The sequence below is a fragment of the Myotis lucifugus genome, unplaced genomic scaffold, assembly GCF_000147115.1.
Source record: "Myotis lucifugus unplaced genomic scaffold, Myoluc2.0 scaffold_21, whole genome shotgun sequence".
NCBI lineage: Eukaryota > Metazoa > Chordata > Mammalia > Chiroptera > Vespertilionidae > Myotis > Myotis lucifugus.
This window is the reverse complement of record NW_005871069.1, coordinates 3,469,354-3,482,471: the sequence shown is the minus strand read 5'-3', so window position 1 is coordinate 3,482,471 and position 13,118 is coordinate 3,469,354. Positions and strand designations below refer to the sequence as shown.

Sequence of the window (13,118 nt, the reverse complement as noted above, 5' to 3'; positions counted from 1 at the left end):
AAGAAATAATGACAGAAAACTTCCCCAAACTGGTGAAGGAAAATGTCACAGGAGTTCAGGAGGCACAGAAATTCCCAATCATGATGAACCCAAAGAGACCCACACCTATACACGTCATAATTAAAATGGCAAACGTTAAAAACAAAGAAGGAATCTTAAAGGCAGCAAGAGAGACAGAAAATTACCTATAAAGGAATTCCCATTAGACTGTCAGATGACTTCTCAACAGAAACACTTCAGGCCAGAAGGGAGAAGCATGAAGTACTCGATATAATGAAAAGCAAGTGCCTAAATCCAAGACTACTGTGTCCAGCAAGGCTATCATTTAAAATTGAAGGTGAAATAAAAATCTTTCCAGACAAAAGTAGGTTGAAGGAGTATTATTACCATCGTGCAAGAAATATTAAAGGGAGGAGGAGAAAGAGGAGGAGAAGGAGGAAGAGGAGGAGGAAGGGGAAGAGGAGAGGGAGGAGGAGGAGGAGGAAGAGGAGGAGGAGGAGAGAGGAACAAAGGCATAAAGAAAATAAAAATGGTAATAAATAAATAGCTATCAATAATAACCTTAAATGCAAATGGATTAAATGCTCCAGTCCAAAGACATAGGGTGACTGAATGGATAAGAAAACATGACCCATATATATATGTTGTCTACAAGAGACCCACCTCAGAAAAAAAGATATACATAGACAGAGTGAAGGGACTGAATAATATATTCCATGAAAAGGAAAAAAAAACAAACCTGGAGTAGCAATACTCATATCAGACAAAACAGACTTCAAAACAAAGGCATAACAAGACAAGGATGTCTGCTTTCACTACTCTTATTTAACATAATACTAGAAAAAGAGATAGGAGGAAGTAAAACTGTCATTACTCGTAGATGACATGATATTGTACAAAGAAAACCCTAAAAACTCCACCAGGAAACCACCAGGCTTAATAAATGAACTTGGCAAGGTAGCAGGATACAAAATCAACATCCACAAATCTATGGCATTTTTATACAACAATAATGAAATCTCAAAAAGAGAAACTAAAAAAAAATCCCATTTACCACTGCAACAACAACAACAAAATAAGATACTTAGGAATAAACTTAACCAACTGGGGGTAAAAGATCTGTATTTGGAAAACTATAGGACACTGAAAAAAGAGAGGAAGATATAAACAAATGGAAGCATACACCATGTTCATGGATTGGAAGAATTAAATCATTATACTGTCTCTACTACCCAAAGTAATCTACAGATTCAACGCAATCCCTATTAAAATACCAATGGCATACTTCACAGATCTAGAACAAACACTCCAAAAATGGATATGGAACCATAAAAGACCCTGAATAGCTACAGCAATCTTGAGAAAGAAGAACGAAGTAGGAGGAATCACAGTACTGGATATCAAACTATTCTAACAAAGTCATTGTAACCAAAACAGCCTAGTACTAGTACAACAACAGGCAGACAGACTAATGGATCAGAACAGAGACCCCAGAAAATGACCCACACCATTACGGTCGATTAATATTTGACAAAGGAGGCAAGAACATACAGTGGAGTAAAGACAGTCTCTTCAACAAGTGGTGCTGGGAAAACTAGACAGACACATACAAAAAGATGAAACTAAACCACCAACTTACATCATATATAAGAATAAACTAAAGGTGGATGAAAGCCTTAAATGTAAGGCATGAAACCATAAAAATCTCAGAGGAGAACATAGGAAGTAAAATCTCAGACACCTCAAGTAGCAATAAGTCTATGGATACATCTCCTAGGGCAGTGGTCGGCAAACTGCAGCTCACGAGCCACATGTGGCTCTTTGGCCCTTTGAATGTGGCTCTTCCACAAAATACCACATGCAGGCGCGCATGTACAGTGCAACTGAAACTTCGTGGCCCATGCGCAGAAGTCGGTATTTTGTGGAAGAGCCACACTCAAGGGGCCAAAGAGCCGCATGTGGCTTGCGAGCCGCAGTTTGCCGACCACTGTCTAGGGCAAAGGAAAACTAGGAGAAAATAAACAAATGGATCTACATCAAAAGGCTTCTGCATAGCAAAAGAAACCACCATCAGAATGAAAAGGGAATCCACTGAATGGGAGGACATATTTGCTAATGATACATCTGGTAAGGGGTTAATATCCAAAATATATAAAATACTCATACAACTCAACAAAAGGAAGACAAACAATCCAATTAAAAAATGGGCAGTAGACCTGAATAAACATTTCTCCAAAGAGGACATAAAAATGGCCAAGAGCATATGAAAAAATGCTCAAAGTCACTAATCATCGAAGAAATGCAAATTAAAAACACAATGAGATTTCAACTCACACCTCTCAGAATGGCTATCATCAAAAAATCAACAAACAAGTGCTGGTGAGGATGTGGAGAAAAGGGAACACTAGTTCACTGCTGATGAGAATGCATATTGGTGCAGCCACTATGGAAAACAGTATGCAGTTTCCTCAAAAAATTAGAATTGGAACTTCGCTTTGACCCAGCAATCCCACTTCTTGGAATATATCCTAAACCCTAAAACACCAATCAGAAAGAATATATGTACCCCTACGTTCATGGCAGCATTATTTACAATAGCTAAGATTTGGAAACAGCCCAAGTGCCCATCAGTAGATGAGTGGATAAAAACGCTGTGGGACATTTACACAATGGAATACTATGCAGCTGTACAAAAATGGAATACTATGCAGCTGTACAAAAAGAGGGATCTCTTACCCTTTGGGACAGCATAAATGGACCTGAAAAATATTATGCTAAGTGAAATAAGCCAATCTGAAAAAGACAAGTATAATATGATCTCACTTATTTGTGGAATCTAATAAACAGAATGAACTGACCAGCAAAATAAGACCCAAAGCCTGGAGGCATGGATCAGACTGACATACCTTGATGTGGGGTTGAGGAGACGAGAAGAGATAAACCAAAGAACTTAAATACTTATATGCATAGCCCATGAACACAGGCAATAGGGTAGTGAAGACCTGGGGGGACGGGTAGGGGCTAGGAGCAGGGGGGGAGGGAAGAAAAAGGAACATATCTATAATACTATCACCAATAAAAATATATTAAAAATGTGTGTGTGTGTGTGTGTGTGTGTGTGTGTATAACCTTCCTAGATAGAATCATGAAGAATTAAAAAATCTAAATAAACTAATCAATAGTATGGAAATTTCAAGTCATTAAAAACCTCCCAAAAAGTAATAGTCCAGGACCAGATGGATTCAGTGAATTCTACTAAACATTCAAAGAAAACTTAATACCTATCCTTTTCACTCTTCCAAAATATTAAAAAAGAGGCAAAAATTCCTAACTCATTTTATGAGGCCAACATTACACTGATACCAAAAACAGGTAAGGAAAACATATACACACTCAAATTATAGGCCAATATCTCTAATGAATATAGATGCAAAAATCCTAAACAATTAACTAGCAAATTGAATACTACAATACATTAAAAATATATCACAATCAATTGGGGTTCAGTCCAGGGGTGCAAAGATGGTTCAATATATACAAATTGATGAATGTGATATGCCACATTAACAAAATAAGCAATAACTATCATATGATCATATTAAAAACTACAGAAAAGCATTTGACAAGATACAACATTCATTATTTATGATAATCATTATTTATGATTAATAAAATTCTCAACAAAATGGGTATAGAAGAAATTACTTAAACATAATAAAGACTATATATGACAAACCCTCAGCTAATATACTCAATGGTAAAAAAACTGAAAGCTTTTTCTTCTAAGATCAGGAACAATACAAGGATGTCCACTTTCACCAAACTGGGAAGAAGTAAAATAGTCATTTTTTGCAGAGGACATAATTTTTTATAAGTATTAGAAACAACAAATAAAGTACAATAAAGTTGCAGGATATAGTGTAAAAAAATTATTGCATTCCTATATACTAACAATTAAATTTCATGGGAAAAATTGAAACAATTCCATTTTGCAATTGCAACAAAAAGAATAAAATATCTAGGAATAAACTTAAAGGATATGAAGTACCTATTCACTGAAAACTATTAGACACTGTTGAAATAAATTGAAGACAACACAAAGAAATGGAAAGATATTCCATGTTCATGAATTAAAAGAATTAACATAGTTAAATGGGCATACTACCTAAAGCAATATACAACTCTAATGCAATCCCCATCAATATCCAATGGCATTATTCAAAGAAATAGAACCAAAAAAAATCCCTAAATTTGTATAGAACCACAGAAGACCCTGGATAGCCAAAGCAATTCTGAAGAAAAAGAACAAAGCTGGAGGTATCACATTCCCTGATTTCAAGTGATACTACAAAGCTACAATAATCAAAACAGCATGGTATTTGCAAAAAAGCAAACAAACAAAATAAACAAATACATGAACCAATGGAACAAAATTGAGAGTCCAGAAATAAACCCTTATGTATGGGCAACTAATTTTCAACAAAGAAGCCATAAACATATAGAGGAGAAAAGGAAGGCTCTTCAATAAATGGTGATAAGAAAATTAGAAAACAACATGCAAAAGAATGAAACTAGATTGGTATGTGACACTGCTATTTTACACAAAAAGTAACACAAAGTAAATCTAATACATAAATATAAGACCTAAAACATTAAAATACATAAAAGGCAGGTACTAACCTTATGACCTGGGTCTCAGAGAGGATTTTATGAATTTGATCCCAAAGGCAAAGGAAGTAAAAGCAAAAATAAATAAATAAATGGGACAATATCAAACTAAAAAGCTTCTGCACATAAAAATGAAACCATAAACAAAACAAAAAGGCAACTCACTGAATGGGAAAAATTACTTGCAAAGAATACCTCCAATAAGGGGCTAATATCCAAAATATATAGAGAAGTCATACAACTCAATAACAACAAAAAAAACACAACTGTTCCAATTAAAAAATGGGCAGAAAACCTGATCTGACTCTTTTCCCAAAAAGACATACAAATGGTCAACAGATATTTGAAAAGATGCTATATTTCACTATTTATAAGGGAAATGCAAATCAAAACCACAATGAGATAGCTTCCACTTGTTAGAATGATTATTATCAATAAAACAAGAAATAACAAGTGTTATAGAGGTTGTTGAGAAAAGGGGAACCTCATACAGTGCTGGTAGAAATTTTTTTTAATTATTTAAGATTAAATTTATTGGAGTAACATTGATAAAATTATATAGGTTCAAGTGTACAAGTCTATGATAAATGTCTTATCTGTATATTGCATTGTGTGCTCACCACCCAAAGTGAAATCTTATTCCATCACCATGTATTTGACCTCCTTTACGGTCCCCACAATTTTCATTTCCTCTGGTAACCACCAAACTGTTGTCTGTGTCTATAAGTTTTTGTTTGTTCATTTTTCTTTTTGTCCATTTGCTGCTTTTAGTTTTATATACCACATATGCATGAAATCATATCGTATTTTACTTTCTCTAATTTATTTCACTTAGCATGATATTCTCAAGATCTATTCGTGTTGTCACCACTATGAAAAACAGTATGGAGGTTCCTTAAAAAATTAAGAATAGAGCTAGCATATGACCCAGCAATCTCTATTCTGGGTAATTCCTAATAATTTGAAAATATTTATGCATAAAGATATATGTACCCCCATGTTCATCATAGGATCATACTTGAAAACAACCTAAGTCTTTTGATGGATGACTGAATATAGATGATGTGGTTCATACATACAATAGAATACTATTCAAATAGAAAGCAACGAATGAACAAACAATACAAACTACCTCACAGACATAAACAGTATGGTAGTTACCTGAGGGGAAAGGGAATGAGAGAAAGGTTGAAGAGAGTAAAAGATAAAAGGTCAAATATATGGTGACAAAATGAGAGTAGACTTTGGGTGGTGAGCACAGAGTGCAATATACACATGATGTACTATAGAATTATATACTTGAAAGTTATATAATGTAATTAACTAATGCCACCCCAATATTTAACTTTTAAATGAAAAAAAATTTAATGTGTTGAACACTTACTTTGTATAAAGGGGTTATGCTAAGAATTTTCCGTGTATCTTTTAACTCAGTTATTTTCTTACTGGAGACCCGGTGCACAAATTATGGCACCAACGGGTCCCTCGGCCTGGCCTGTGGGAACAGGCCAAAACCTGCTCTCAGACATACCCCGAGGGTCCTGGATTGTGACAGGACACAGGCCAGGACGAGGGACTCCACCAGTGCATGATGGGGGCCGAGGAGGGACACAGAAGGTTGGCAAGCTGGGGAGGGACCACGGGAGGGCTACAGGGCATGTCCGGCCCGTCTCTCTCAGTCCCAATCGTCCAGACCCCAGCAGCAAGCTAACCTACTGATAGGAGCATCTGCCCCCTGGTGGTCAGCGCACATCATAGCAACTGGTGGACCAGTCGAATATCTTCCCCCTGGTGGTCAGTGCACGTCATAGCGAGCAGTTAAGCAGCCTTCACATATCATTACCATATAACGCTTTGATTGATTGAACAGATGACTGGACGACAAGACACTTGGCATTTTACGCTTTTATTATATAGGATCATCCGATGCAGATAACTTTTATTAATCTTTATTTTTTACAATATTACATATGTCCCTTTTTTTTTTCCCTATTGACCCCTACTAGCCTGCACCCAACCCCACCCCAGATCTTCACCACACTATTGTCTGTGTCCATAGGTTCTCTTAACTCATTTAATCCTATAAGGTAGATAATACAATTAATCCACTTTTACCCACGACGGAACTAGGAATCAAAGTTCCACAGTTAGTAATGTAAAGATCAGATTAATATTCAGAGTCTGGCTCCTCAGACTATGTTCTTAATTACTCTAATACATGGATGGGGAACCTTTTTACTGCCAAGGGCCATTTGGATATTTATAACATCATTAGCAGGCCATACAAAATTATCAACTTAAAAATTAGTCTGCTATATTTGGTCAAACATTTAACTAACTCAGAGGTCAAATATATGATGCCTTGGCAGAGCCAGACCAAATGATTTCATGGGCATTATATGGCCTGTGGATGGATATTCCCATCACTATTCTAATATGAGAAAGTGGGTGTTAAGTGTATAAAAATGTAAAATGTGCTATGGGATATTTTTAGCTTGAAAGGCTAAAGGCAGCTCCAGATCTAGCAACATTTTGTCCAGAGCTAAAAGAGGAGAAAATAGCACATTATTTAGATAATATTATTGCTAATTTGGCCAAATCAGTAAGTTATTTCACTTTAAATCTTAACCATATAACAGAAAGAAAAGAAAGAAATTCAAGAAGAAATGTACTCAAGAACAAGGAACTGAAATTGTCGTATCAAAATGTTAAGTGAACAGATTTTATAAAGTATTTAGAATGACAGTTATGTCAGGATAATTATCCTTAGGTGCATTTTCGAAAGTAATAAATATTTTAACCAATACACCATTCCTGTAAAAATAAACATAAACTGAGATATAATAGTGGGTAAATTTTAACTAATTTAATAGTTCTAAATTTTAAAAGAAAACCCATTTTTATTTTCATCTTCAGAATAACATGACAAAAGGTAGATACCTATTTTTTCAGGCTTGAGTAGCTTGAAAGAGACAGTTGAGGTTCCTTTGCCACCTGACTTGGTTGTGACAATTATGTCTCCTTTGTCATTTTTGGCTTGTCCAACTCGACATACTATTTTACTTGCAGACATCCATTCTGCTGTCAGGAGGCAATTATGTCCACAAATTGCCAAACCTGAAAAGAAAAAAGCATACAAAGTTCAGAAGAACAATGATAAGAATTAATCATGTCTATTACATAAAAATACAATTCTACTTTCTCCATTTAGTAATACCAGACCTTTTCAAGAACTGAAAAATAAATCTAGAAATAACATTTCCTTGTTCCCTTATTCCTATTATTGAATACTAGAGGGCTGGTGCACGAATTCGTGCACGGGTGGGGTCTGGCCAGCCTGCCCCAATGGGGGCCCATTGGCTGGGATGGCGGGGGGGAGAGGAGGGGATGTGAGGGGCTGTGGGAGGTTAGTTGGCCAGCCCCACCCCCGATTGGGGTGTTGGGGGGCCAATTAGGGGGCGGGTTCATCCGGGGGAGGGACCTCGAGAAGTGGCCAGCCGACCCTGTCCCAATCAGGGTGTTGGGGGCCAACTGGGGGCAGGGCAAGATGGGGGGAGGGGCTGCAGAGGGTTGGGCAGCCACCCCCACCCCCAATGGGGTGTTGAGAGCCAATTGGGGACCACTATCAGGCCTACTGGCTACTGCAATGCAGGTCATAGACACAGGTCATTCCAGTCGTTCTGGTCATTCTGCCATTCCAGTCACTGGGCTTTTATATAGATATCCAACATTTTTTGCAAATATACCAGTCTCTATTGACTTTTGTCTAAATTTTTTACTCTAATACTATATTTGACTTCTTTTAGATTATATTTAAGTTTATTCAAACATGAGTGGAATTAGGTTATAATGCCCATAATAATAATGTATAGGTATTCTAGATCAGCAGTCGCCAATCTTTCAGACCTCACAGACCACCAGTGGTCCACAGACCACTGGTTGGCAACCGCTGCTCCAAAGGTTTCCTTAAACCAGTGGTCGCCAACCTTTTGGAGCTCACGGACCACCAGCAGTCCGCAGACCACTGGTTGGTGATCGCTGTTCTAGATTACTTAGACTAAGAGAATCTTAAATTACATTAATGTATATTAGAAGGAAAGTTATTGCTATTATTAGAAATCTAAGTTATTGATATAAAATTCTAAAGGATAAATAGATGTATATATCATTCCCTAAAAACATATTTATACATCTCCCTGAAAATAATATTCATATACTTTTACTAGTGTTCAATCATACATGGTGCAACAGAATGAACTAAAGTAGATAATTTATTATAAGCACAGCCTAGAGTCTGGTAAATCCAGTAAATGTTCTCAGGCATTACTGGTTAACTATTTCATTTTTTTTATTTCATTATTATTCCTCTAACGATAATTCACGCTGCCTTAGTGATTCCCTAATGATACTGTCACTACATTACATTCTGCTTTCACAATAAACTGGCACTCCAAAAAGGTCAACACATGCCTGCCATCTCAGGCCCCGATTCCATGTAAATTACAATTTAGGCAGTAACCAGATAGGCACTGAAAGATTTTAGTGAGGAAGACATGGCCCCAGGCAGAACACTGAAATACCACCATGTGTACACACTGCCAGCTAGTCTACTAACTGATTTCTTCTCTATTTTCCATTTCCGCAAAACAGAGACCAATCTATCTATACTAATAAAAGGGTAATATGCTAATTAGACAGGACATCTTCCAGACATCTTCCAGGCATCCTACCAGACAAAGCAATGGTGGAGGGGGCCGAGGCAGAGGCTATTGGGGGCGATCAGGCCAGCAAAGGGGAGCAGTTAGGGGGCGATCAGGCTGGCAGGGGGGAGCAGTTAGGGGGTGATCAGGCCAGCAGAGGGGAGCAATTAGCGAGCAATCAGGCCGGTAGGGGTGAGCAGTTAGGGGACGATCAGGCCAGCAGGGGGGGACAGTTAGGGGGCAATCAGGCCAGCAGGGGAGGGCAGTTAGGGGCGATCAGGCCAGCAGGGGAGGGGAGTTAGGGGCGATCAGGCCAGCAGGGGAACAGTTAGGGGGTGATCAGACTGGCAGGCAGAGGCAGTTAGGGGTAATCAGGCCAGCAGGGGAGCAGTTAGGGCAGTGGTTCTCAACCTTGGCTGCACATTAGAATCACCTGGGAATCTTTTTAAAATCCTGATTTCTGGTGATTAGGGACAATCAGGCAGGCAGGTGAGCAGTTAGAAGGCAGTGGTCCTGGATTGCGAGAGGAATGTCTGACTGCCAGACATCCACCGAGGGGTCCTGGACTGAAGAGGGTGCAGGCCAGGCTGAGGGTCCCCCCCCCCACCCCTACCTCACTAGGGATCCTACCCATGCACAAATTTCATGCACCGGGCTTCTAGTATAATAAATATTCATGGAGAAAATAAACCAATATGTGGCATAGACCCGGACACTTCACATTTTCCTTTTTTATTATGTAAGAGTGCATACTATTCAGCAGTCGAGTTTGGTAAATATAATTTTTTTTTCCAGGAACACATGCCCAATTTGAGTGAAAAAATGTAGGGAGGGATTCATGTTCTGTTATAACTTAAAGCACCATTTAGTAAGAATGTTATATTAACAATAAAGGAATAAAAAACAACTACATTTTTAAGACATCCATTGAAATAATGAATTTTAATGATTCCCCTCAAACATTTATTATTTATTCATGTATGAAATTTTGTCTTACTAATAAAGCACTTAAAGGTTTCTGTTGGTTTTTTAAAGTAATGACATTCACATATTTTTAAATGCATTCATAATTCAAAATTATTTTTTTCCAAAATGGGAATTTCTTAGATATCTTTCCTGTTATTCAATTTTTATCACAAAAAATTAAATAATTTAAGAAACTGAGTCCAGATGGTGTGGTTCAGTGGTTGAGCATCGACCCATGAACAAGGAGGTCACAATTCGATTCATGGTCAGGGCACATGCCCATGTTGCAAGTTCGATCCCTAGTAGGGGGCAGGAGGCAGATGATCAATGATTCTCTCTCATCACTGATGTTTCTAACTCTCTCTTACTCTACCTTCCTCTCTCTGAAATCAATAAAAACATATTTTAAAAAAAGAGATTGAATGCATCTCTAGAACTCCTTCCCACCTCCAAGATAAACACTGTGAAACACTTCCATGCATATTTGCTCAAATAATTTTTATGCATACATAAAGCAGTCTGTGTATTTTTTAAATGAATGGGAACTGTTTTAAATTACAAACTGTTTAATTATAGATAACAGACATTTTGACATCACTCAGGGCAATCTTTAAGTTAATTTTTTTTAATTTTACTATTTCAAAAAGTATTTCAAAAATTAGTATTTAAAGTCTTGTGACTTTAAATACTAATTCACTTCAGAAAGGAGAAAAACTGAACAACAAATTCCAGGACTTAATGTAAAGTGATTCCTAATGTAAGTTACCTGATAGAGAACTATCTTATGATTAAAACTGAGGAATGGGAACAACTATCAGCAGCAGAGACATGAAGTCTTAAAAACACGTTCATATGAGCAAACATGAATAGATATCCATAATGGTACAACTTGAAAAACTATTTCCAAAAAACAACAGTAGATTCATTTGGTCATAGCTGCTATCAGTGTTCCTCTGATTTAATATATATTCTTCACTTTAACTAAAATAAAATTAATAATCAAATAATTTTAAACATAGATTCAAATGGATCATTTAAAATGTCATGAAAATTAAATAGGATCATAAGACCATTTCTTAATTTTGTAAGCACTTTTGCTAAGTTACTGAAAGCTACGGAATCTGCTTCATGAAATATAATAACATCTTTTTTTAAAGTAACTTGTAGAATTCCAAATAAAGTGTTTTTATAGTGTTTTACTTGGCTAGTGTAGATATCATCTGAGTTAAAAACACAAACAATTTAGTAGGTTAAGTTTGCTTTTTTTAAAAATGGTTTCTTGGCTATGCATAGGCAGGTTGAAAGCTGAACTACCAAGGTTTATAAAAATAATACACATTTAGTCAAATAAGAATAATATTGCCAAAAACTAAAGCAAGATTAAAATTTACATAGACTAGTAACCATCATTTTCAGAAGGTCACAATGACTGCCAATTAAAATGTGGGATGTAATCTATGGCCTCTTTTCATACATCCTGGGAATTTTTCCCCTTTGGACAAAGAAAATTCTGGAATGAGCTATATAAAAAACCAAGACATAGGATTAGATAAGACTATCTTCATAAGAATAAATGTGTTTTATTTACTGAAGAATCAACAACTATAACTAGAGAAACAATATAAAGTGTTATATTTAAATAACACTAGCAAAAAGAATTAGCTGGGTAGTGCAAAATTCAGTTATTAATCATAGTGTGGAGCTTCAGTTCACTTTCTCTTTTTTTTTTCTTTTTTTTATATATTTTTTATATATTTCACCGATCTTTCACAGAGAGGAGGGGAGAGGGATAGAGAGTTAGAAACATCGATGAGAGAAATATCGATCAGCTGCCTCCTGCACACTCCACACTGAGGATGTGCCCGCAACCAAGGTACATGCCCTTGACCAAAATCGAACCTGGGACCCTTCAGTCCGCAGGCCGACGCTCTATCCACTGAACCAAACTGATTAGGGCTCACTTTCTCTTTTTAAAGGGGTTTCTGAATGGCCAAAAAACAATCTGCTGATCACAAGCTATAATGCAAGAAAAACAAGTTCCAACTCATAATCTCCAGTTCTTTACCAAATTAATAAATGAATCAAGAGAATGTCTGAATCCAGATAAATGTATTTGGGAAACCAGAATATATATTCAGTAGCATATACTAGTCTCTCCCTTCTTCATTTTCAATGGTTTGGTATACCCTCACAGAGTTCACAGGAAAATAAGCTTAACTGACCATACAAATATATTTCTAATTTGCTCTCTTCCCTGGCTGTATCTCACACTCATTTGTATTTAAAAAACAGAAAAACATGATTAGGCTCTTTACAGACGAGACTTAGTGGTCCAAAGCATTTCTTTTTTTTTAATTCTAGAAGACATTAAGAAAAGCTATGAGTGAGAACCACTGACGAACACTGATGCTTAAGTAAGCCAGAGTACAGGGTCTCCACAGACAGGAGAAACACACTATGCAAACCAACATCTATATCCTATATAATAAAGAGGTAATATGCAAATTAACCCTCACGACCTCACAAGATGGTTGCCTAAGACCAGGCTGGCAGGGGGGTTAGTTAGGGATGACCAAACAACTGAACAAACAGGCTGCGTGGGGCAACCAGGCCAGCAGGGGGCTTAGTGAGGGACGGCCAAAAGACTGAACAAGCAGGCTGCGTGGGGCGACCAGGCCGGCATGGGGGTTAGTGAGGGACGACCAAACAACTGAACAGCAGGCTGCGTGGGGCGACCAGGCCAGTGGAAAGGCTGTGAGGAGCGACCAGGCTGGCGGGGGGGGG

The 13,118-nt window shown here is 37.2% G+C and overlaps 1 protein-coding gene across 11 annotated transcripts in view; it reads right to left on the bottom strand.

The window, feature by feature from the left end:
* The window catches only part of EXOC2 (exocyst complex component 2), a 237,385-nt gene that overhangs the window by 183,956 nt on the left and 40,311 nt on the right, over positions 1 to 13,118 (bottom strand). For 10 of the 11 annotated variants that reach the window (XR_002828487.1, XR_002828488.1, XM_023751403.1 and 7 more), the window contains exon 3: positions 7,609 to 7,785. Coding sequence is in view for 8 of the 11 variants with exons in the window: in XM_023751403.1 (XP_023607171.1) it covers positions 7,609 to 7,785 (177 nt within the window). In the remaining 3 variants the exon portion in view is untranslated. Of the gene's footprint in view, positions 1 to 7,608; positions 7,786 to 13,118 lie in introns of those variants that run through there. The other variant, XM_014453140.2, reaches the window with a different exon arrangement.